Source organism: Anomaloglossus baeobatrachus, unplaced genomic scaffold (assembly GCF_048569485.1).
Source record: "Anomaloglossus baeobatrachus isolate aAnoBae1 unplaced genomic scaffold, aAnoBae1.hap1 Scaffold_4118, whole genome shotgun sequence".
NCBI lineage: Eukaryota > Metazoa > Chordata > Amphibia > Anura > Aromobatidae > Anomaloglossus > Anomaloglossus baeobatrachus.
Window position 1 is genome coordinate 18,391 of NW_027443454.1, and position 26,702 is coordinate 45,092.

Genomic DNA, 26,702 nt, shown 5'->3' on the forward strand with positions numbered 1-26,702 from the left:
CACAGATAAAGCCCACCGCTACAGCCCCCAGCTGTTGGGCTTTATCTGTGCATCAAAATAAGCCAAGAGTCACACGTGCAAGGGACTCATCACATCACCTGGCATGGCCTGGCGCTCTCCAAACATGAGCGTGCAGGTACATAAAGACACATGCGGCGACCTGCTCCTGTCAAGAATGTGCGGCTGTGACGGGAGATGCGACGCGAGTCCCTCGCAAGTGTGACTCCAGCCTAAGAGAGACGGCATGCGACTTTTTTTTTTTTTTTTTAATTTAAATAAAATTAAAAAAAAAAAAAAAAAAAAAAAAAAAAAAAAAGGCATGCGTTCCCCTCCAATTTTGATACCCAGCCAAGATAAAGCCGGCTGGGGGCTAGTATTCTCAGCCCACAGCTGCCCGGTATTGCCGTATCCATTAGATGTGACAATCCCGCTGCTTTACCGGCTCTTCCCGTTGCCCTGGTGCAGTGGCAATTGGGGTAAGAGCAGAGGTTAATAACAGCGCACAGCTGCTACTAAACCCTAGGTTATGATGGCACAGGCGTCCGAGATACCTGCGTCAATAACCTGTATATGAAAGTAAATAAGTACAGAGAAAAAATCCTTTATTTGTAATAAAATACAAAAACACACCGTCCTTCACCACTTTATTAACCCCAAGCACCCCTCCAGGTCCGGCGTAATCCACTCGAGGTCCCACGACGCATCCAGCTCTGCTACATCTCACAGCTACTGGCCATAGAACATGACTGCCGGCTGTGAGTGTAGACAATGACTGAGCCGCGATGACTGCAGGCAGACATTGTCACAGGCTGGGGGCGCGTCTGACTGCAACCAATCACAGACGACAGGACAGCCGGTGGGCGGGGAAAACACGGAAAGCTGTGTGTACACGATGAGCCTATTGAACAGTACAGGAAGTGAATGCGCGACCCGGAAGCAGTTTGCTGCTATAACACACAGTCTCCGTAAGTATGAAACACTTGCTTAATTCTTGTTTTCTATATTTTTCCTTTAATTTCCCCAGTCCTGAATCCGGATCGTGCACCCGGAATCCCGAGTCCGGCACCCCAGGCATCTTTGAAACCGTGCAGATCTGGATTTTTACAGTCCGGGTCCACTCTGCCCTAGTTATAACCATAATGCAGAGTTATTCTTCTTACTTACTGCACACGCTCAGAAGATATGTAGGAATAGTGGTTGGGATGGTAGGTATGCCTGGATATGTGGTTTACAATAAAGCACCATTGGGGTCAAATCGAAAGTGACGCACATCCGGCGTCGCAGAAGATATCGTAGTGTGCAAATCCTTTTTGATACGATTAATGAGCGCAAAAGCGTCGTTATCGTATCATCGGTGTAGGGTACGACATTTCCATAATGCCGATGAAGCGACAGGTATGATGTTGTTCCTCGTTCCTGCGGCAGCACACATCGCTGTGTATGAAGCCGCAGGAGCGATGAACATCTACCTGCGTCCCGGCTGCTATCCGGAAGGAAGGAGGTGGACGGGATGTTTACATCCTGCTCATCTCCGCCCCTCCACTTCTATTGGCCGCCTGCCATGTGACGTCGCTGTGACGCCGCACGACCCGCCCCCTTAGGAAGGAGGCGGATCGCCAGCCAGAGCGATGTCGCAGGGCAGGTGAGTGCATGTGGCGGGGACTATCGCGCTCGACATCGCAGCATCGGCTTGCGATGTCGTAATGTGCAAAGTACCCCTTAAGAACAAAACTTGAACTTTAATTCTTCTATTGAGTTCATTCAGGTCACACTTCAGCTAAATGCAGTGATTAAAGTAATTGCAATGTATTATCAGCACACCCTGAACGATTCATAGTTTTCAATCGCATAGCTAAGCATTTTTCCCCGAGAGTTAAATATTCTTGGCTCTTTGTAATACGTTGCTAAAATTGTTATAGCAAAAGTAACATTCTACATTTCAGTGTTATGCCAATGTGTTAAAGGGGTTTGCCCATCATAATTTATCATATGTTACAAGGACAAGTAGCCCCACTAATATGGAGAACAGGACCCAAGAATTCCGCATGAGTACAGCACTTATCTCTGTCAGTACCGTACACATGCCCGGCCATCCCTCGTACTTTTGATATACTTTTCACACCCAGCTATGATTAGGTGTTAAAGGGTTTGGCCAACCATAACTACAGTGCCTTGCAAAAGTATTAAGCCCCCTTGAATTTTTCAACCTTTTCCCATATTTCAGGCTTCAAACATAAAGATAAAAAAATTTAAATTTATGGTGAAGAAACAACAAGTGGGACACAATTGTGAAGCTGAACGAAATTTATTGCTTATTTTAAACTTTCATAAAAAATAATAAACTGAAAATTGGAGCGTGCAATATTATTCGTCCCCTTTATTTTCAGTGCAGCAAACTCACTCCAAAAGTTCATTGAGGATCTCTGAATGATCCAATGTTGTCCTTAAATGACTGATGATGATGATAAATATAAGCCGCCTGTGTGTAATCAATTCTCCGTATAAATGCACCTGCGCTGTGATAGTCTCAGTGTTTTGTATAAAGCACAGAGAGCATCATGAAGACCAAGGAACACAACAGGCAGGTCCGTAATACTGTTGTGGAGAAGTTTAAAGCCGGATTTGGTTACAAAAATATTTCCACAACTTTAAACATCCCAGGAAGCACTGTGCAAGCGATCATACTGAAATGGAAGGAGTATCATACCACTGCAAAGCTACCAAGACGCGGCCATCCCTCAAAAATTTAATCTCAAAGGAGAAGACTGATCAGAGATACATCCAAGAGGCCCATGATCACTCTGGATGAACTGCAGAGATCTACAGCTGAGGTGGGAGAGTCTGTCCATAGGATACAATCAGTCATACATTGCACAAATCTGGCCTTTATGGAAGAGTGGCAAAAAGAAAGCCATTTCTCAAAGATATCCATAACAAGCGTTGTTTGAAGCTTGCCAAAAGCCACCTGGGAGACACACCAGACATGTGGAAGAAGGTGCTCTGGTCAGATGAAACCAAAAATCGAACTTTTTGGGCACAATGCCAAACGATACGTTTGGCTTAAAAGCAACAGCTCCTCACCCTGAACACACCAACCCCACTGTCAAACATGGTGGTGGCAGCATCATGGTTTGGGCCTGCTTTTCTTCAGCAGGGACAGGGAATATGGTTAAAATTGATGGGAAGATGGATGGAGCCAAATACAGGACCATTCTTGAAGAAAACCTGTTGGAGTCTACAAAAGACCTGAGACTGGGACGGAGATTTGTCTTCCAACAAGACAATGATCCCAAACAAAGCAAAATCTACAATGGAATGGTTCACAAATAAATTAATCCAGGTTTTACAATGACCAAGTCAAAGTCCAGACCTGAATCCAATCGAGAATCTGTGGAAAGAGTTCAAAACTGCTGTTCAAACGCCCTCCATCCAACCTCACTCAGCTCCAGCTATTTGCAAAGGAAGAATGGGCGAAAATTTCAGTCTCTGGATATGCAAAACTGATAGACACATACCCCAAGCGACTTACAGCTGTAATCGCAGCAAAAGGTTACGCTACAAAGTATAAACGTAAAGGGGATGAATAATATTACACGCCCCAATTTTCAGTTTATTAGTTTTGATAAAAGTTTAAAATAAGCAATAAATTTCATTCAACTTCACAATTGTGTCCCACTTGTTGTTGATTCTTCACCATAACATCAACATTTTTTATCTTTATGTTTGAAGCCTGAAATGTGGGGAAAGGTTGAAAAATTCAAGGGGGCCGAATAATTTCGCAAGGCACTGTATATCTACAAGCGATTAAGTGCATACCTCCCGAAAGTTCATCTTTCCATCAATATCTTCATCTACTTCTGTTATCATATTCTTCAAACCAAGATGAGTCTGTGGGGCTCCCAACTTCTCCATCATAAGCTTCAGCTCCATCATGTCTATGAAATTGTCCCGTCCAGTGTCATACCTACACAGCACAAAAGAAAAAAAAAAAATTTGATACAACTAAGTAGTCCTATGTAAAGTTTAATTAGAACAGAATGAAAAATGATGGAAACTCTCCACAACACGCTGTGCTTCTATTTCTTACATTCTTTTTTATATCCAGTTCCAGTTATAACCTATAAAAGAGTAAGGCTGCTTTCACACTACATTTTTTTAACATCCGTCATGAACGTTTTTTTTAATGCAAAAACGGATCCAGTGCAAATGCGTTTTCATTTCAATGCAATTGCAATGGACTTGCGTCAACATGCGTTCACCTGCGTTTGCGTGAGTTTTCTCCCTCCCCCTCCCTCCCTCCCTCTACTCTCCCCCGCCTGAGAGCGGAGGACGCTCGTAACCAAGGTAAACATCAGGTAACCGCGGCCTTAGTTACCCGATGTTTATCTTGGTTACGTGTGCAGAGAGCAGCAGCCCGGCTCCTAGCAGCTGCAGACGCTCATAACCAATGTAAATATCGGGTATCCAAGCAAGTTACCCGATGTTTATCTTGGTTACGTGTGCAGAGAGCAGCAGCCCGGCTCCTAGCAGCTGCAGACGCTCATAACCAATGTAAATATCGGGTATCCAAGCAAGTTACCCGATGTTTACCTTGGTTACGTGTGCAGGGAACCGGCTCCTAGCAGCTGCAGACGCTCGTACCCAATGTAAATATCGGGTATCCAAGCAAGTTACCCGATGTTTACCTTGGTTACGAGCCTCCACAGCTGTCAGATGTCTGCTCCCAGTCTTTCACGTTCAGTTCCCCTCACTCCCAATCACTTGACTCCAATGGCCGCCCATAAACTTAAAGTGACAGGATCCTGCAATATAACACATGCGTTTGCATGCGTTTCTTTGCAAAAACAGGATCCGCTTTTGCAGCAAAAAAAACGTTCATGACGCGCATGCTAAATAAAAAACGTAGTGTGAAAGCAGCCTAAACAATATTCTGTACTTTACAGCTCAATACAACCCACAACTTCTTTAAGGTCATAATTGGATACCCACAGATCTCGAGAGGGCACTCATATACCTCCAAATTCATACAAATACTTAGAAGTTCTATTGGTAGGATATATTGCATATGATGGAGCTAGTCAATGTATACACACATACAGTTAGGTCCAGAAATATTTGGACAGTGACACAAGTTTTGTTATTTTAGCTGTTTACAAAAACATGTTCAGAAATACAATTATATATATAATATGGGCTGAAAGTGCACACTCCCAGCTGCAATATGAGAGTTTTCACATCCAAATCGGAGAAAGGGTTTAGGAATCATAGCTCTGTAATGCATAGCCTCCTCTTTTTCAAGGGATCAAAAGTAATTGGACAAGGGACTCTAAGGGCTGCAATTAACTCTGAAGGCGTCTCCCTCATTAACCTGTAATCAATGAAGTAGTTAAAAGGTCTGGGGTTGATTACAGGTGTGTGGTTTTGCATTTGGAAGCTGTTGCTGTGACCAGACAACATGCGGTCTGGAGGAACTCTCAATTGAGGTGAAGCAGAACATCCTGAGGCTGAAAAAAAGAAAAAATCCATCAGAGAGATAGCAGACATGCTTGGAGTAGCAAAATCAACAGTCGGGTACATTCTGAGAAAAAAGGAATTGACTGGTGAGCTTGGGAACTCAAAAAGGCCTGGGCGTCCACGGATGACAACAGTGGTGGATGATCGCCGCATACTTTCTTTGGTGAAGAAGAACCCGTTCACAACATCAACTGAAGTCCAGAACACTCTCAGTGAAGTAGGTGTATCTGTCTCTAAGTCAACAGTAAAGAGAAGACTCCATGAAAGTAAATACAAAGGGTTCACATCTAGATGCAAACCATTCATCAATTCCAAAAATAGACAGGCCAGAGTTAAATTTGCTGAAAAACACCTCATGAAGCCAGCTCAGTTCTGGAAAAGTATTCTCTGGACAGATGAGAGAAAGATCAACCTGTACCAGAATGATGGGAAGAAAAAAGTTTGGAGAAGAAAGGGAACGGCACATGATCCAAGGCACACCACATCCTCTGTAAAACATGGTGGAGGCAACGTGATGGCATGGGCATGCATGGCTTTCAATGGCACTGGGTCACTTGTGTTTATTGATGACATAACAGCAGACAAGAGTAGCCGGATGAATTCTGAAGTGTACCGGGATATACTTTCAGCCCAGATTCAGCCAAATGCCGCAAAGTTGATCGGACGGTACTTCATAGTACAGATGGACAATGACCCCAAGCATACAGCCAAAGCTACCCAGGAGTTCATGAGTGCAAAAAAGTGGAACATTCTGCAATGGCCAAGTCAATCACCAGATCTTAACCCAATTGAGCATGCATTTCACTTGCTCAAATCCAGACGTAAGACGGAAAGACCCACAAACAAGCAAGACCTGAAGGCTGCAGCTGTAAAGGCCTGGCAAAGCATTAAGAAGGAGGAAACCCAGCGTTTGGTGATGTCCATGGGTTCCAGACTTAAGGCAGTGATTGCCTCCAAAGGATTCGCAACAAAATATTGAAAATAAAAATATTTTGTTTGGGTTTGGTTTATTTGTCCAATTACTTTTGACCTCCTAAAATGTGGAGTGTTTGTAAAGAAATGTGTACAATTCCTACAATTTCTATCAGATATTTTTGTTCAAACCTTCAAATTAAATGTTACAATCTGCACTTGAATTCTGTTGTAGAGGTTTCATTTCAAATCCAATGTGGTGGCATGCAGAGCCCAACTCGCGAAAATTGTGTCACTGTCCAAATATTTCTGGACCTAACTGTATATTATATATATATATATTATATATATATATATATATATATATATATATATATATATATATATATATATATATATATATATATATATATATATATATATATATATATACACACACACACACACACACACACACACACACACACACACAAACACACACACACACACAGTGAAATAAGTATTGAACACCAATCCACAAAGACAAATAAATTAAACCATAGAGGTCCATAAATTAAGGGTAATAATGATACATAAACAGGGGGAAAAAAACAAAAACTATTGCACACATGAAGAGGTGCAAAAAATAAAGTGATGGAAAGTCATGACACCAGCTGAAATCTATTAACAATTAGAAAGCAATCCTAACACTTAGTAAAAAAATATCAGCTGGTTCGATTGACGGCTATAAAAGGATGTCTCATTACCAAGGTGCCAAATAAGAAACCTCTCATGAAGGGTAAAACCAGTGAGCTGTCTGAAGACCTTGGCATCCTTAATGTTGCAAAACAAACTGATGCCATTGGTTACAGAAGAATTTCTAAACTACTGAAGGTTCCAGTGAGCACTGTTGGGGCCATAATCCTGCAGTGGAAAAAACATAATTTCACCATAAACCAAACCTGATCAGGTGATGAAAGATGACAGATAGAGGATTGAAAAGAATTATCAGAAGAGTTGTCCAAAAGCCAACAAATAGCTGTGGAGCGCTGCAGAAAGACCTGGAATCAACAGGTACAATTGTTTCCAAGAAAACAATAAGTAATGCACTCAACCTCCATGGCCTCTATGTCAACAACATCTGAACAAGAAAAATGAGGACGTAGTATTGTAGCAGCAAGAGTACCCCGCTTCACAGTGGGAATCACCTGCTAGGATAAAGTGCACGTACAAAAAAGCAGCAAAGGCACTCAACTTACAAGTTAGTAACACTCACCCATGGTACCCTGGATTCTGCAAGATATTGTGTCTCCAAGACCCCTACGCACGTTTCGCGTGGGCTTCTTCAGAGGGGTCTTTAAGACATGGCCTATATGCACGCTCACCATGCAAAACTCCACTGCTGAACAAAAAGTTTTCAAATTTGTTCAACATTTATACAAGCTTATGAAATACTGGAAGAATATAATCTTATCAGAAGAGACCAAAATTTAAATTTGCATGCAATAATAAACACCATGTTTAGAGGCCAAAAGACACTACTTACCACCCCAAAAAACACCATACCAACAGTGAAGTTGAGAGGTGAGGACATCATTGGGGGGGCAGTCTTTCAGCATAAGGCACTTGCAAATATCACATAATGGAAGGAAGAATGAATAGACATCGCTAAAAATTTGCTGCCATCTACCAGGATGATGAAGGCGAAACAAGGGTGGACATTTCAGCAAGACAATGATCCCAAACACACAGCCAGGGAAACTCCATTGGTTTCAGAGAAAGAAAATAAAGCTGCTAGAATGGCCCAGCCAATCACTTGACCTGAATCCAAAACAGAACATTTATGGAAGGCACTAAAGATCTAAATTCATAGAAGGAACCCACATCACTGTGCCGCCCCCGTGCCGGCAGCCTGAAGCTGCTCGGGTCCGGGCCTTCCGGTGGGTGGCTCGAGGGTCTCCGGACCTGGGGGATCCCCCGGACACTCCGAATGAATAGGGTTTGGGGGTGGTGGATGTAGGACGTATATGTACGAGCTGGGCCGTACTAGGTTCGTGACGCCACCTACGGTATGTGGTGAGTTTGGACACCACTGCTGCAATTACGGGGCACCCAGTGGGAGATGTTGTGCAGCAAGTTGTTAACCCCTCCGTGGGCAGGGATGGTGGCCCCGGGACCCGTTGGGATTTGTTGGTGCAGGGAGATGGGAGACCGCAGGGTACTGGTGTACTCACCAGTGAAGGAAACACACGAGTCTCTGGTAAACCAAGGTGAGTGTGGTCGGTGCCCGTAGCCGGCTGCGTTCTGGTCCCCCACCCGGCTGGTGGTCTCTGTCTTTCTCCTGCACTCTTGTGTAATGGTGGCCTGCCTGTGCTTGCAACTTCAGGAGTCCGCTCCCGACTGGATGTGGACTAAGGAGCCCTTGCCCGCAGACGCTGGCCAGTGGGATCTCTGAGCTGTGGCCTTTTATCCCCCTCGGTGCGCTGTTGCCTTCTATCGGGACTTTGGGTGGGACAGGACCTCTAGTCCTGGCCTCAATCGGTAAATTAGCTGGTTCCAGTCGCTTCTGGTCCCGGCTTCAGGGTCCGAGTACCCCCTTGTGTGCTCCGGTTTCCGAGTCTGTTCCCCGGGTCGGTATCGACGGGCCACTACCCTGTCCACCTCGGTTAGACCGAGCAGTCTTCCTGGCTCCTGCAGACAGAGACCATCGTTGGCTCCTACCCTGGTACCTGTCAATTTGCCTTCAGGCCTGACACACAGGCCTGACCTCCACTCTCCTTGAACTATAAACTGAACTGTCTGTAGACTCACTGTTTTCCCACCCCGGGCTGTCTAGACTCCTCGGTGGGCGTCTTCCAACCGCCTGGATCCGCCCCCTGGTGTGTCCATCTAGCCCTGAGAGGGGGACTAGGGTTTTAAGGTCAGCTGATGTCACCTGTGAGGGAAAGGTGTAGTGCAGGGGCCTGACTACCTGGCACGGCCAGCGCGTCACAGAACTGTGAGGCTTTGAAGAGAGTGTGTGGAAGAATGGGCCAAAACCACACCTGAGCAATGCATGTGACTAGTTTCTCCATACAGGAGGCGTCTTGAGAAACAAATGACAATAGCACCTTTATAGATATATTTACGGTACTTAGAAAATTGGTGAAGTGTTCAATACTTACTTCACCCGGTGTGTGTGTGTATGTGATATATATATATATATACACACACACACACATTTTATTTTTATTCAGATGTGAGTTATCAAAATAGGCTGGAGCTAATAGCAGAAAAAATATTAGGAATTTTAGAGCCCATGTGGGACAACACATCAGTTAATCCACATAACGTCTCTGCAGATGGGAACAGCTATCTTGCAGGGAACGTTCACATTATCAGCTGCATTTCTGTAAGTGGAGATTTAGGCCCAGAAATAAAGAAATATGGGGAGAGAACTATAAATAGGAAAGCATTCCAGCACACGGCTGCTGTTCACATGGATTTTGGTTGGCCTGCTGCTTTAAGAAAAGAAAAAAAAAAAAAACTTGTTCTGGGTTAAAGTGGAAGTTACGAAAAGGAAAGAGGCAGAGAACAAACATTCGGCCCATTTATAGACAAGTCTGTAGGACAGGGATGTATAGAGCCGCGTGGACACACACAGCACACCTCTATACACACACTGGAAGGAAGACTTGTCTTACTGCACACATAGGAGAATGTAAGAGAACTGGATAATGAAATAATAGAAAATGACTGCTCTTGTATACGATCTGTACTGGAGCCCAGGATGTTATATGTGTAGCATACCGACCGGAGCCACAAGGATAACACAAAAATGCTGGGTAAATACTCGTCACTTGACACTTCATGTATCACTGCTAATATGACATCCTAGGAAATCTGTTAGGGTAAGTTCACACAGTGCGTTTTTCGCGGCGTTTTTTGGGTGCGTTTTTGGCCTCAAAACTGCATGACTTTGCTTCCCCAGCAAAGTCTATGAGTTTTCAATTTTGCTGTCCGCACACAACTTTTTTTTAAGCTGCGTTTTTGAGCTTAAAAAAAAAAAAAAAATGGACATGTCAATTCTTTCCTGCGTTTTTCTGCGTTTTCCCCCCATACAATGCATTGGAAAAACGCAGCAAAACGCAGAGATCAAAAACGCACCAAATCGCGGTAAAAACGCATGAGTTTTTTGCCGCGTTTTTTTGACGGGGTGCGTTTTTAGCGGTCAAAAACGCGCAAAAACACAACTTCAAAAAAAACGCAGTGTGTGAACTTAGCCTTATACTGTGGACAATAGTACGAATTACAAAAAGAAAAATACCTTACCAATCCACCGCTCGTGTGCCAACACTGTCCTGGGTCCCTGCGATGACATGCCGCATAAAAGCTGCAGCCAATCATTCGCTATAGTGATTACATTAAACGAAGGTCAATGCTGTGGGAAGTGATTGGATGAAGCGGTTGTAAGTCGTGTGACATGACATTGCCAGAGCCGGCTGAGCCCCGGAGGATTGCCAAGTATTGCTCCTTCTATTCTTTTATACGATTGTTAGCTGCTCTCTAACAGAACTCCATTGTAAACATATAAAGAGTAAAGTCACATTGGAACACGTGGCCCGAGTGCTGGGTCCACAGACCGATATATGCTGAGCACTGTCCACAGGAACACGTCAGGGGGTGATGGAACTCAGTGACGCCCATGGAAGGGGGGGGGGGGGGGGGGGGAGGGGTCTACACCTCCTGGATCTTCCCCGGGTCAGCTCTGCGATGTATAAAGAGGGATAACTTTCTGGTTCCCATTCCAGAGAACAAAAGGTAAAATCAGAGAAGAAAAGTGATTAAGACCCTTGTACCCATCAGCATGAGTGACATTCTGCGCAGCCACAAAGCTAATGCTTAATAGATCCAGAGACATCAGGAATCAGAACTATAAATGCTTTGCAGGATGCCGGTGACTGGTTATCTTAATAATAGTATTAGGCTGAATTCATTCAAGACTTTGTGGCTTTTAACAAAATTTATTTTTTCCCAAAAATGCTGTGGCCAGATGGTATTTTATATTAAATGTCTGTAGTTACAGGAAAGGCCAAATGCACAAGGATTAGCCCCTAGAGAAGCGGCTCACGGGATTGCACTTTGTGCCTTTGGTTATTTCCTTACTGTAGGGGAACCTAGAAGCAAATGTACAATTCCTCCGCAGCGCCTCCGCAAGAGAAAAGAAGTACCGCACAGATCCAAATGAAATCATAGCAATGCATGGACCAGCTCTGGACTGCCAGTGTGTGTGTGTGTGTGTGTGTGTGTGTGTGTGTGTGTGTGTGTGTGTGTGTGTGTGTGTGTGTGTGTGTGTGTGTGTGTGTGTGTGTGTGTGTGTGTGTGTGTGTGTGTGTGTGTGTGTGTGTATTCAGTCTATAAAAAGGTGAGCATCGTCATCCTTCTGTCTTTTAAAGGGAATCTGTCAGCAGGTTTTTGCTATGTAAGATGAAGCCAACGTGCCGTTAGGGGTAAGACAGAAAGTTCAGGCATACCTGTATTGTCACAGTCCAATCTTTTGCTCATTTGCTATGATTGTTTTAGCAGCCAGACCCTTATTGCTGCGGCTAGCTCACTCAAGCCATGTTGTCCATGCCCCCTCCTCTCATTGTACATTGACTGAGGTGTCAATCTCTATAGAGAGCCTGGTGTGGGTGGGACAGCCCTCTGGACTCTGCTACATGACAAGCTAAAAACACACATTTTGTCAGAACGGTTGTAGCCAGTAATCTAAGTGATACAATGTTGGATTCAGGAACTCTTTGCCTACATCATGCTGCTCTCAGATGAGGAAGCAAAAACCTGCTGACTAATTCCCTCTAAAGCGTCACTCAGCCCCCCAATCCCAACCTCCCAAAAAAACAGCGCACAAGATATCCCGCAACTACTGCTAAAGCACAAACTTGTTCACATTGGGTTCAGACTGCTGGATCTCCCACCCTGAGGTAAGAATACTGAAATCCTGTCCTGAGCGGAGCAGAGGTGCACTTGCATGATATTTGCTCCATTCATTGTCTATGGGACTACCAGAGATAGCAGATGGCAGGCATGTAGAGCCCAACTATCAGCGTTCCAAAGCCCCGACCTCAGAGGATGCCAGCCAAAACAGGACTTCAACCCAGATAAATGTTATTATTAAGGCAGCTGTGAGCACTGTGTGGTCAGCCATGATCTACATTTACTAGTGGGTGACCAGGTCCCGTTTACACAGTATATACTACTGGAATATCACTGCAGAATATTTACCTGGACTTTGGACACTTTCCAGTTTGCAGCTACACATTTCTTTCTTTCATCTTGCCTGTACTCTCCTTATCTGATTTTTATTGTTTGCTATCAGATAATAAAGTCGTTTTTTTCCATGATGTAGTCAGAGCCGTCTTCTTCACTTCTACTACTTGGGACACCTTACATATTAATCCAGTGGATAAGTTATGATGTACGCAAAGAGACCCTGAATCCAACGATTATCACTTAGTTTACAGTGGTTCTGACAGTTTTTAGATTTAGCAATGCAGAGCTGAAAAATCTGCACCCACCCACAGCAGGCTCTACAGACAGTGAAGTGCTAATCACAGAAGTCAGATATGCCATGAAAAAAGCACTGTAGTGTAGCAATGATAGGGTACTGAAGTTAAAATGAACATGGCAGGTAAACAACCCAGTGTTAAAAGAGACACTGCTGAAATATCTGTGCTAAACCTAAAGGCCCCGTTACACGCTACAATTTATCTGACGATATGTCGTCGGGGGTCACAGTTTTTGTGACACACTTCAGTCGTTAGCGACGTTGTTGCGTGTGACACCTACGAGCGGCCGCTAACGATCCCAAAAACGACAAAAATCGTTGATTTTGACACGTCGTTCCTTTCCCAAATATCGTTGCTCGTTTTGGACGCAGGTTGTTTGTCGTTCCTGAGGCAGCACACATCTCTACGTGTGACACCCCGGGAACAATGAACAACATTGTTCCTGCGTCCTCCGGCAACAAGGTGGGAGTGACGATAATGCGGCTGCTCTCCACCCCTCCGCTTCTATTGGTGGCCCGCTGTGTAACGTCGCTGTGACGCCACACGAACCTCCCCCTTAAACAATAGTTTGTTCGCCGGCCACAGCGACGTCGTTAGGAAAGTATGTGCGTGTGACGCATACTAGTGATATTGTTCGCCCCGGGCAGCGATTTGCCAGTGACGCACGCACGACAGGGGCGATCGCTAGCGATGTCGCTGCGTGTAAAGCGGCTTTTACATTGTGCCGTCTTCAGATTACATAGTAAAAACCTGCTGAAGGATTCCCTTCAATGGGAATGTTGCTCACTCAAGGATTACATAGTCTGACCAGGAATGCTATTACCAGCTGATTAGCAGCTGTTACTCTGGTGGGTAATAAGCAGGTGACTCTCCTCCATAATGTACATATAGCCTAACACCTTTGTTCTTTAAGCATATGATAGATCTGCATAAAGATAAAAAAAAAAAAAATCTCCATATAACTTAAAATCAAAAAAACCTTGACAGATAAACTAATAAAAACCCTAATAAACCGCACCTTCCAAACATCGGATCAGACGCTACTAGAGAAGAGACAAGCTTATAACAGTGAAAATAAAACTACTGTATAAAGTGTCAGAAAGAGGAATGTGGAAGGAACTACCCCCCCCTCCCGAATCTCCCGACATTTGTGTCACTGTCGTAACTTGTTGAGCAATTTCTATCAAGATAAGATTGTCAAGGGAGTTCGTTCCTTGAATGTGAACACAGTAGAGTTGTTCCTTGCGGAATACAGACTGCTACAAAGTCAATGTGCTAATCTCCTATTTGTTAGTTAGAATTGCTGATCATGTCATTTTTGAAGAGTTTCCAGGACTATTAAAGTGAACTTGTCGAATTTATGCTGCCGCAGCCACAGGCTCCATTATTTCACCCACGTACGTCTTATTCTGAAAAGCTGGGGATGTTCAAGGCCGGTCCCCAGTGGGGTTTCCCTCCCAGACTCTCCAGATTGACAGGGGTCTCCCTAAATAGGTGTATATGGAAAGTCCAGTCAGTTTGAGGGAGAAGCTTGCACTAGTCATCTAAGGTCATCTCCAGCTGGCTTATCAAAAAACCCCGCAGTACTTCAGTGTAAGGGTGGAAACACATCTATGCGAGTAAAATCGGTCCGACTGGGCTGAAAAATACTCGGCTGATTTTAGTTCACGTTAGGTGCGAGTGCAACGCAAGTGCGATGCTATTTGCTCGCGTGTGTGTTGCGATTGCGATGCTAGTTTCATGCAACATCTTAATTAGATAAAAGCTATTACACATGTGTCATTTAATTAACCTATGGGAATGTGCTGTCACATTCATCTAATGTGCGAAGTTACTGCCACACTCGCAAATGTGAACGGTGGTGCGCGTGTGTGATGCTACTTTTAATCCCCTTCCATAGGAAATCATTGGGACAAATGGTGCGAGAAACTCGCAAAAAAGCAGCATGCTGCGATTTTTTTCTCGGTCCGATTTGGACTGAGAAAAAAAAAATCGCAGATGAGAGCTGAATCATTGACTAACATGTGTCCGATTTCAATGCGAGATTTTCTCGCATTGCTCTACTGCGAGAAACTCGCAAGTGAGAAGCAGCCCTAAAACATACGGTACCCAGCTGCAATAACAGAGCCAGTGTCAGATTCATGCTGCCCGTGGATGGGACACGGTGACTATAATAACTGGTTCCCTTTAAACATTGTAATAGTACTTAATCAGATCAGTAGCGGGTCTGACTCTCGGCACCACCTAATCATCTCTGCCCAGTGCCCTTCATTATTTACCAGGCACTGCTCCACACATTGTATAGTGCCTGTATCTGGAACTGCAGGTCACTGCCATTCATATCAACCCCTTTATGAAAGGTATACAACATTCCCTGGAAAACCTTCCCCGAGACGTGCTAAAATACCGAAGTTATTAGATATACCTGGCCCCGGAAAAGCTAAGACACAATCACCATTACAGCGGACTTCACTCTGCTTTTCCACAATCCTGAGTGGTAACTTTGCTTAGATAATTGATATGAGGACAAATCTCTGTGGGAGCTTTAATGGCGACCATATTGGTTGTCTTATCACAGGCAATCCCTTTAATGAGAGGTCTGGCTTCCAAGGATCCTGCAGAGTCCTGAACACAGATTAAAGCACACCAATCACCAGGATTTCCCATATAACCTAAAGCCAGTGCTGTACTGGCACTATGAGGCTGATTCTCTACATACCTTCAGTGGTCAGCTCGGATGTATAGGTTCTGAAACACAAGCAAATTTGTAAAATGAGCAGTTTGATTGACAGCTAATAGCTGGGGTTTGATAGTGATTCCGCCCCTTGCCTGTCCATCCTACCACTACCTATTATTTATGCTAATTCCATTATAGAGGCGTTTTACTAATGGTTGTGGCTATAAATCATGGTGGCTAGAAGGACCTTGGTGACGTCATACCCATGTAATCAGTAGGGGCGGGGCCTCAGCCAACAGAAAAATGTTACTTCCTGGTATAAGCCATGTTGGCTGAGGGCCTGCCCCTACTGATCACATGGGTATGACGTCACCAAGGTCCTTCTAGCCACCATGATTTATAGCCACCACAACCATTAGTAAAACGCCTCTATAATGGAATTAGCATAAATAGATAGTGGTAGGATGGATAGGAAGGGGGCGGAATCACTATCTATTATTTATGCTAATTCCATTATAGAGGCGTTTTACTAATGGTTGTGGTGGCTATAAAAGGTAGCTAGAAGGACCTTGGTGACGTCATACCCATGTGATCACTAGGGGCAGGGCCTCAGCCAACATGGCTTATACCAGGAAGTAACATTTTTCTGTTGGCTGAGGCCCCGCCCCTTCTGGTCACATGGTTATAACGTCACCAAGGTCCTTCTAGCCACCATGATGTATAACCACAACCTTCTATAATGGAATTAGCAGAAGTTATAGATAGTGGGAGGATGGACAGGCAGGGGGCGGAATCACTATGAATACCCACCCCAGCTATCAGCTGATCGGCAGCTGCTGCCAATCAAAAAGCTGCTCATTTTACAAGATTTACTTGCTTGTGTTTCAAAACATATACATCCGAGCTGACAACTAAAAGGTGTATATAGAATCAGCCCGATAGTGCCATTATAGTACTGGCTTTAGGTTATATAAGAAAATCCTGGTGACAAGTGCCCTTTAATGTTGTATTTAGATGTGCTGATTTTAACTCACCAATGCAATAAAAGAAGAGCGCCCATCATTTATCAACAAGTCGTCCAGCGCTCGTTTACCAGCCGACAGGAGATGGATTGTTCTGTCCCCATACAGTAGAATATATTTGGCCCAGACTATTTACATTTTTATTTTGGCCTGTCAAATGATCCAATCAATTGACGGGCGTTTTCCTTATTTGCTGGGTAATCGCCGGCATGTTTACATTGGCAGATAATCCGTGAATGGAAACTCTTACTCCCGATTGATTACTGGTAGAAATGCACCATAACTTCAGTGGGGGAACCACATTCAGAAATTGGGGTTTGCACTGCCACACCACACAATGTGTGAACCAAGCCTTAGGGTACTTTCACACTTGCGTTCAGCGGAGTCTGTCACTATGGAGAATAGCGCAGTCCGTTAACGCACTGCGCTAGTCTCCATAGACTTGTATGGACGACGCACTGTAACGCAAGTGTGAGCGTTGCATCCGCTGGACGCAGCGTCGTTATTTTGACTCTGCGCCAGGCAGGAGGAACGCAGCATGTAACTTTTTTTGAGCAGCGCAATCCGTAGGATTTCACTGCGCATGCTCTCTCTGGCTCCCTGCACCCGTAACCAAGCAAAGTGCTTTGCCGATATTTACCCTCGCTACGTGTGCAGGGAGCCCGACACTTCCCCGCTTGGCTCCGCCCCCTCCCGCACTCCGCATGTACACACACACACACACACACACACGTCCTCAGCGCCATGGCCCACTCTGCTCCACCCACTCCGCACTCCACCCCCCGCACACATTCTCGGCCGCCGAACAATCAGCTGAGCGCCTGGCCGTCGGCATGCGAGAGTGCTCAGCTGAGCGCCCGGCCGCCGGCTATTGAGAGCGATCAGCTGATCGTTCACAATAGTCTGTTGCCGGTAAAACTGTAAAGAAGAAAAAAAAAAAAAAAAAGCGCTTTCCGTTGTTTTGTACGATCCATTGCATCCGTTGTGTCACTATATGCAACGCATCTGTTGCATCCGTCACACAACACAATACAACGGATGCCGTTCAACGCAAGTGTGAACCAAGCCTTAGCTACGCTGTGGCCACATAATAAGGCAGCATCCAGGAATAGATGTGGAACGTCTCACACCACACATTGGGGACGCCTGAGAAGATTACCAACCTGCGCTTTATCAAGGGGCACTTGTACTAGACCTATTTTGGTAATTTGCTCCGTGGTGTCTAGGAGGGAGCAGCAGACAACTGTTCCCAGGACCTCAGTGGCCGCACTTCAGCTGTACAATGCTATGATTGTCAGCGACACTTGCACAGCTGTAGGACGGGCGTTAGGGGGCCAGGAAAGCCCCGTCTGACCGAAGCTCTCCAGCATCACAGGGCGAGGTTACACACAGGCGCACTGCCAGGCTCCACATAACCACCCCAGGGCCATTGCATATCTGGCCTGGCAGCTTTTACACTCACACACCCACCTCCCAACACACAAGTGGCTGCTCCAAATTCACACTTATTAACCATTTCAGGGCAAAAGACACACTATCAGAAACCATGCAGGCTTCTTGATCTCAGAAGAATACATGGTGGATTTCTGGATTCTTGCAGGCAAACGTCAGATGAAAAATCGCAATTAAATTACATTACAATGCAAGACCTCCATCCACGAGCAATAGAACGAAAAAAGACGAAGAAATCCGACCAAGTATGTTACAGTCTAGCCCTAAATCTCCACTAGGAATGAACAGCGTGTGCAATACCTGATCCACGTGTCCACCGTGCACTGATAGATCACGCACCTATTGTAGTCAATGGGGTTGTCCATTTTGCGGGGAATTTTTGGAGGACAGGTTGTCCATTTTTGACCACAGATTGAATACACCCCATTGAAGTCATTGGCTTCATGAAATAATCGGATGCAATCCAAGAATCATCTGTGTGTGGTCAAGTCATTCTGTGTCATTGTTCTCTGCAGCACAGATACACAATGTGCTGTCGACCATCGAAAACGATTTCTAAGAAAGCTTAAGAATCATTTCACCCTACGAATGAGCGTTTTACTAATTCATAGAGCGATCGGCTGCCTATTTACACTTACTGACAGGGAATTGCGCTCCCTAGGAATCTCAGTTATAGTATTTGGGTAGTGTAAATGCACCCAAGACTACGGAAGTGCTCAGAGGGAAAGTTTCAATACCGTTCACAGGTATAAAGATTAACCCCTGGATGGAGCACACGGCACTTCTCGTTTGAGCACGCAGCATTCGATAAGGCTACTTTCACACTTGCGTTGGACGGCTTCCGTTGCTATCCGCAGCCTTGAGGAATTACGGTAACCGTTGCAGGAAACTGTTTTATTCCTCATAGACTTCTATTAGTTACGGATAGCAACGGATGGTCTTGCGTTGCATCCACCCCACGGCGCGTCAGTTTTGTCGCTGACCGTCAGTGACACTGCATGTAGCGTTTTTCTGCGCTTTGCGGTGTGTCAAAAAAAACGCAACCTGCAGGAATCCGTTAGGCGTCCGTTGTTTTTATAATGGACGCCTATGGTGGCGGATTCCCTTAGAATCCGTCATTTGACGGATTACGTTAACGCATCCGTCTTTACACAACTGAGCATGCCCAGATGTGTACAGTCAAGAAAAAAAACCTAGAATGGATTGCGTTATTTTGTACAATCCGTAGCATCCGTTGCATGCGTCTCAATGCAATGCTACGGATGCCGTTCAACGCAAGTGTGAAAGTAGCCTCAATGCCGGGGTCCAGCAGCTTATTCCCCTCTCCCTATTGAGCAGACTTATGGTGAAGTTGAGAAATATCCGCCAGAGTCCAGGGGAGTAAAGTAACATCACAAGGTTAGAGTGAGTCAGGCTGTGTACACAGGTCATTATAGCAGACGGGAGCGTGCTGACTACAACCCTCATAATCCGGGCTCTAATTTTACGCACTGTGTAGGTGCAGAAGCGAAATCCAAATGACTGCAAGCTCTGAATCACAAGGAGAAGTTATCAGGATGCGGAGGGGGTGGGGGACAGGAACCATGATTCAGCTGGAGGGGACTGTGGTGAAACAGCGACGCTCACCCCGGATAGGGGAGGAGGGGACCCGAGAGTAACTAGGAGATGGGAAGAATACAAGGGAAGACGCCAGTTTAAGGACACGAGATGACGGCAGCTACACATACGGGGTGGGCTTCACATCCACACTGCAGACAAGTGATAACACGCGGATTGCACTGTACAACACTGAGGAATTCCTATACGTATGTCACATGCCAGTGTAAAGCCACCCACGGGCATACAGCGCCCAGAAAGTGATGGTTTACTGCTGGTATGTCAACACTAACATACAGAAAACTGCATAAATAGCAATTGCCTTATATATCCTGTTACTAGAATCAAGCAAGATCATTGTGCAGGAATTCAGACGCCCCACTGACGCCCGGCAGAACCAACAATCCACTGTTTAAGGTGAAGAACAAGTGCAACAGCCAATCAGATTGCAGCTCTCATTCTTCTAATGCAGATCGGAATATGGGTAAGTGCCGGATGATTGGACCAATTACCCCCTGCACTTTCCATAACTGCCCAAAGAACTGAAAGGAACATGCCAGGATGGTGTATATATAGGGTGAGCAAAGGCTGGCAGGGCAAGCTGTCATTACACAACACAGCTCTGGCATGGGGTGCCAGGTATCAATCATGATGCCCTGCTACATGTACCCACAGCCTTGGCAATGCACCATCTATAGATGTGGCACACGCCTGTCAGGATTTGCAAAAAAGTTCCTCCTTCATGTCTCACAGACCGGAAGAAATGCAGAGAACTACATAGAAAAGCTCCTACAGAGGGAAGAAAGCAGCCAGGGTAGTGCCAGCCATCACTGAAGGCTCAACGCCAGGAGTGGGACGCTACAAGAGATAGCGCTACAACTACGCCAGCCGGCGCCCCCCCCCACACAAGCGCCAGCCCCCCGCACACACACACACACACAGCGCCAGCCGGCCCCCCCCCCCACACACACACACACACACACACGCGCGCGCAGCGCCAGCCAGCCCCCCGCGCACACACACACACGCAGCGCCAGCCCCCCGCGCGCACACACACACACGCAGCGCCAGCCAGCCCCCCGCGCACACACACACGCAGCGCCAGCCAGCCCCCCGCGCACACACACACGCAGCGCCAGCCCCCCGCGCACACACACACGCAGCGCCAGCCCCCCGCGCACACACACAGCGCCAGCCAACACCCCGCACACTGCCAGCACCCCGCACGCACACTGCCAGCACCCCGCACGCACACTGCCAGCACCCCGCACGCACACTGCCAGCACCCCGCACGCACACTGCCAGCACTCAGTGCCAGGTATACCCTCCATGCCCATCCCCAGCACCCCGCACGCACACTGCCAGCACCCCGCACGCACACTGCCAGCACCCCGCACGCACACTGCCAGCACCCCGCACGCACACTGCCAGCACTCAGTGCCAGGTATACCCTCCATGCCCATCCCCAGCACCCCGCACGCACACTGCCAGCACCCCGCACGCACACTGCCAGCACTCAGTGCCAGGTATACCCTCCATGCCCATCCCCAGCACGCACACTGCCAGCACTCAGTGCCAGGTATACCCTCCATGCCCATCCCCAGCACGCACACTGCCAGCACTCAGTGCCAGGTATACCCTCCATGCCCATCCCCAGCACGCACACTGCCAGCACTCAGTGCCAGGTATACCCTCCATGCCCATCCCCAGCACTCCGCACGCACACTGCCAGCACTCCGCACGCACACTGTCAGCACTCAGTGTCAGGTATCCCCTCCATGCCCATCCCCGGCTGCCCACTCACTGGCGGAACATGCTCTCCATGTCCTTGATCTGCTTTCTGGAGAACTCCTTGAACTCGGTGTAGGGGTTGAAGACCTGGCCGCGGGTGGCCGGCACAGCGGTGCCCTGGTTGATGTCATTCCTCCTGTTCAGCTTGGCACTCAGCTCGGAGTCGGCGTTGGCATTGGCCGGCTTGTCTTCCTCGTCCCCGTTGTGCACGGCGGGCACCTCGTCCTCTGCAGGCGGCTCCGGGGCATCTCCGAGCACCAAGCGGCGCTGCAGCTTCTGGGCTAACTCGTTCTCCGCCATGGGAGCCGGGAGCGCAGGACTGAGGCGGCGGGAGGGGCGCACACAAGTCTCACAAACTTCCAGCAGCTCCGGGGATAAGGCGGCGGGGCGGAGCCGAGGGCGGAGGAGAGCACAGAACTATGAGCGCCGCTCTGGAGCTTCCGCCTCAGCCCAGGGGCAACAGGTGCATTCCCGGGGGAGATCCCGGACCTACAGCGCCGCTCTGGGATAGCGGCCAATCAGAGCACAGCTTTCATTCACCTCATGCAGGTTGCAGAATGAAAGGTGAGCTCGGATTGGCTGCCATGTGTAGGGAGCAGGACGACTGTGCAGAGGGCAGAAGTGTGCGGCTCCCAGTGATGTGGTTAGTTTATTTTTCAATGTCTAATAATTATATTGGTTCATTTATTAACTATCCTAGAAATGTAGAAAAGTTTAGAAACAATAATATAAATATGTTTATGGTGCGACAATCTAATCACACGTCTGATTTTTCCACATACAAGAAAACCAGAAGGATTCTGATCAGAATGCGGTCATCCGGCTAAAAAAAAAAGTCTCCATGTTCTCCGTCCTGACAGACCGTGACTGCACTTTCCTCTCATGGAGCCATGGATTTGTTTTGACGATTTATGTGACCCTCAGATCAGATTTGGAGCTGTCGCCTTGAATTTCCAGAAGTGTGATTGGCTTCATAGACTACCACAGGTACCACGAAAAGCTCCAATACAAAAGCATCAGGGTGTGAATGGCCCGAAAATGTACCACAGGTACCACGAATAGCTCCCGCACAACAACATCGGGGTGTGAATGACCCCACAGGTACCACAAATAGCTCCAATACAACAACGGGGTGTGAATGGCCCCATAGACTACCACAGGTACCACAAATAGCTCCCATGCAACAACATCGGGGAATGAATGGCCCCATACACTACCACAGGTACCACAAATAGCTCCCATGCAACAACATCGGGGAATGAATGGCCCCATACACTACCACAGGTACCACAAATAGCTCCCATACAACAACATCGGGGAATGAATGGCCCCATACACTACCACAGGTACCACAAATAGCTCCCATACAACAACATCGGGGAATGAATGGCCCCATACACTACCACAGGTACCACAAATAGCTCCCATACAACAACATCGGGGAATGAATGGCCCCATACACTACCACAGGTACCACAAATAGCTCCCATGCAACAACATCGGGGAATGAATGGCCCCATAGACTACCACAGATACCACAAATAGCTCCCATACAACAACATCGGGGAATGAATGGCCCCATAGACTACCACAGGTACCACAAATAGCTCCAATACAACAACGGGGTGTGAATGGCCCCATAGACTACCACAGATACCACAAATAGCTCCCATACAACAATATCGAGGTGTGAATGGCCCCATCGACTACCACAGGAACTACGAATAGCTCCCGCACAACAACATCGGGGAGTGAATGTCCCCATTGACTACCATAGGTAACATGAATAACTCCCATACATCAACATCAGGGTGTGAACAATGCCTTAGACCCTTATTTATCGGGAAAAACACTGATTTACGCTTTACTACAGTAATGTATTGCTAAGGCTGTGTCCACAGAGCATAGGGGGCACTCGTACACCATTTCCGGCCATATTTATTGAGGCTGGCAGCAGGACTTGGTCATCTACGCCTTGTTGCGCACCTGCAATAGCCGGATACGGCTAAAAATGATGTCCGAGAGCGCACTAACTCCGTCTGCACCATTATACTCTAGGGATATTATGGTCTGAATCACATTTTGGGGGGTTTCAGACATATGCCCCAGTGGAGACACAAATTGTAGGGAGCTATGTGACAAGCCTAATTATTTAGCATTTCTGAAGGTGTCGGCGTTGGATCCCTGCCTTACTGGCTCCACAGCCCTGGATATGTCATTCCCAATTATGCACTTGGTCATATATGTAATTTAGCCATAGTGTTCATGTTCATGTAACTTGGTTCCAGCCCCATTTTCTTATTTTTCAGACATCTTAGGTCATAAAAGTTGTGCATTGGGTCATTGTTGGTGATTTGTCTTATGATAGTTGCACATATGTGTCACATTTCAATATTTCGGGTCCTGATGTGTGATATGCAGGGGTTAGCTATAGTCCATATGTATCCATAGGGCTCCATTTACAAGACCAAAGATAAAACCGTGTCCGAGTGGCCTCCATCAGGTCGGTATACATCACACAATGGTTGTTTTTGCCATTTGCGTTTTGAACTGCAAAGCAGAGTTTTTGCCCAAATTTCTGCCACAAAAAGGCTGCAGTTTGAACTGCATAGTGCGGACAAGAAACCCAAATTCCCATAGACTTTGCTTGAAAAGAAGAACACATCCATTTCGGCATTAAACGCTGCAGTTGAAAAAGCAGCAAAAAAGCAGCAAAAAAGCAGGTAAAAAGCAACGTGGACACATAGCCTTAAAGACATTATATAAAAATTGTATCTGTGTATTGTCTGAGCACAGCAAGTGGGTGAGTGCCTCATTTTTTCTATTGTGCCCTTGGACCATTTTTAACGGATTTTAATGTTTTGTCAGTGTCTTATTTGGTATGCGAAAGAGTTTATTTGGTCTTTACCACATACATATATTTTCTGTGTGATCCTCATATCCCTATTTACACCTATACAGTGGAATACACAAAGGCCCCAATTCATAAAGGTGTTTACCACAATTTTTTGGATAAAGATTAGAGGATAGGCGTTTCAGGATGACCGTGCTGCTGAAGGACGAAAGGGTCACACTCCTGGTAGACTCAAGAAGTTTTATCACACTCTGGCTTAAACTGAGTCCTTATTCATATCATGCTACAGATTGGTAAAAGGGCTAGTTTTAAACCAGAAACGTGTAATAAAACTACTTGAGTCTACCAGGTGTGTGGAACCTGCTATCCTACAGCAGCTCGGTCATCCTCAAACGCCTATGCTCTAAAGTGTGCAGAAGAAGGGATTCTTCTACCTGCTGGCGGACTACAGCGACAGATTTTAAAGGGAATCTGTCAGCAGGTTTTTGCTACCTCATCTGAGAGCAGCATGCTGTAGGCAAAGAGATCCTGAATCCAACAATATAGCACTTAGATTACTGGGTGTAGCTGTTCTGACACAATCAGAACTTTTAGATTTAGTAATTTGCTGAGAGAGCTGTGACCACACCAGGCTCTCTATAGAGATTACATAAAAACAAAAAAGTGAGCCGGAGTATGAGATGGTATACATGGAACCTGTGAGACCATGTTCACACTGGCCATGAGACAAAGAGAAACCAAGGAAAAAATTGTCAAAACATACCCTGCTGTAACTAAATAAAAGCATAATGCATATAAACATAGGGTAATTAGTAAACACTGTTTTTGATCAAAAAAAGCATAAAGCTATCCCACCAAACGTCAAGGTGTACCCAGTTGGGATAGTACCTACACTCTCTAATATTAAAACCTTACCATGGGTCTAAAATTTTTTCCTTGGTTTCTCTTTGTCTCATGGCCAGTGTGAACATGGTCTCACAAGTTCCATGTATACCATCTCATACTCCGGCTCACTTTTTTGTTTTTATGTAGTTTTTTTGTATTCAGTACAAACAGGGAGTGGCCCCCTTCTCAGCGAACTGGACATTTCATTTTGTGAATCCCCCTGACTGTGTGTGTCCTGTTGGGACCCGGTCGCTCTCAGCCCTTAGTCACATTGAGGCCTATTTTAGACCCATGGTAAGGTTTTAATATTAGAGAGTGTAGGTACTATCCCAACTGGGTACACCTTGACGTTTGGTGGGGTAGCTTTATGCTTTTTTTGATCAAAAACAGTGTTTACTAAGTACCCTATGTTTATATGCACTATGCTTTTATTTAGTTACAGCAGGGTATGTTTTCACAATTTTTTCCTTGGTTTCTCTCTATAGAGATTGTATATTGAGAGTGAGGTGTCAATTAGAGGAGAGGGCATGCACGTGACTTTGTAGTCCGAACAATGATAAGGATCCTGCTGCTTAAACAAACATAACAAATAAACAATAGAACACACTGTGACAAGACAGGCATCCCTGTATTCTCTGTTTTATCCCTTGCAGCATGCTGGCTTCAGCTTACATAGCAAAAACTTGCTGACACATTCCCTTTAAAGGGGTGGTTCACTGTGCTGCAGTAGTGACTACAACTCTGTAAATCTGATAGGTAAGTTTTTTTCTAAATACCTTGTTCAGTTAATTCTGTCTCTATTGCGATCCGCTCATCCCCATGAAGGGACCCCTGGGCTCCGTGAGCTCTGAGATCAGGTGATGTCACGTCAACTTCCAGTTGACCCCACATCACTGAGCCTGGGCTGTGGGCGAAGTTTCACCGTTCACCACAGCCCATCATATCCCAACTCCCTCCTCCTTGACTGCAGAGCACCGCAAAGCAGGAGCAATGCTGGGCTGTGATGAATGGTGACATTCCGCCCACAGCCTAGTCACTCAGGAAGACGGGTCGGGCTCGGTAATGTTGGGTCAACTTGAAGTTGACGTGACATTACCAGATCTCAGAGGTCACGGAGCCCGGGGGTCACGTCATAGGGATGAGCGGACTGCAATAGCGCCGCTCAGAGGCAGAATTGACTGAACAAGGTATTTAGAAAAAACCTTCACCAGGAAACCAACCATTCCTTGCCAATGAGGGGATCCATATCCGGATGGATCCACTGGATCAATTTAAAGAACTTCAAGGACCCACCAAAAAACTACCCAATGCCAATAAGACCTGATAAACTCCCCCCAACATTGACAACCCACTCGTAAAAAAGTTTTCCTGAGGCTGTCCCAAAAGAGTGGGAATGGTGACGACTCCACCCCGCCTCATCCTTTTAAAATGCTGTAGGGGGTCGACTTCTCCCCCCACAAGACATCCTCTCC

General features: G+C 46.2%; 1 protein-coding gene across 1 annotated transcript; it reads right to left on the reverse strand.

Annotated features, from left to right (window-relative positions):
- Positions 1-3,816: 3,816 nt before the first annotated feature.
- LOC142277655 (EF-hand domain-containing protein D2-like) lies at positions 3,817-21,880 on the reverse strand (the record flags this gene model as incomplete). Its single annotated transcript, XM_075332644.1, has 2 exons — positions 21,505-21,880; positions 3,817-3,964 (listed from the first exon to the last, which is right to left on the reverse strand). Coding segments are annotated over exons 1-2 (435 nt in total), but the record flags the coding sequence as incomplete, so codon positions are not given.
- Between the last annotated feature and the right edge of the window lie 4,822 nt (positions 21,881-26,702).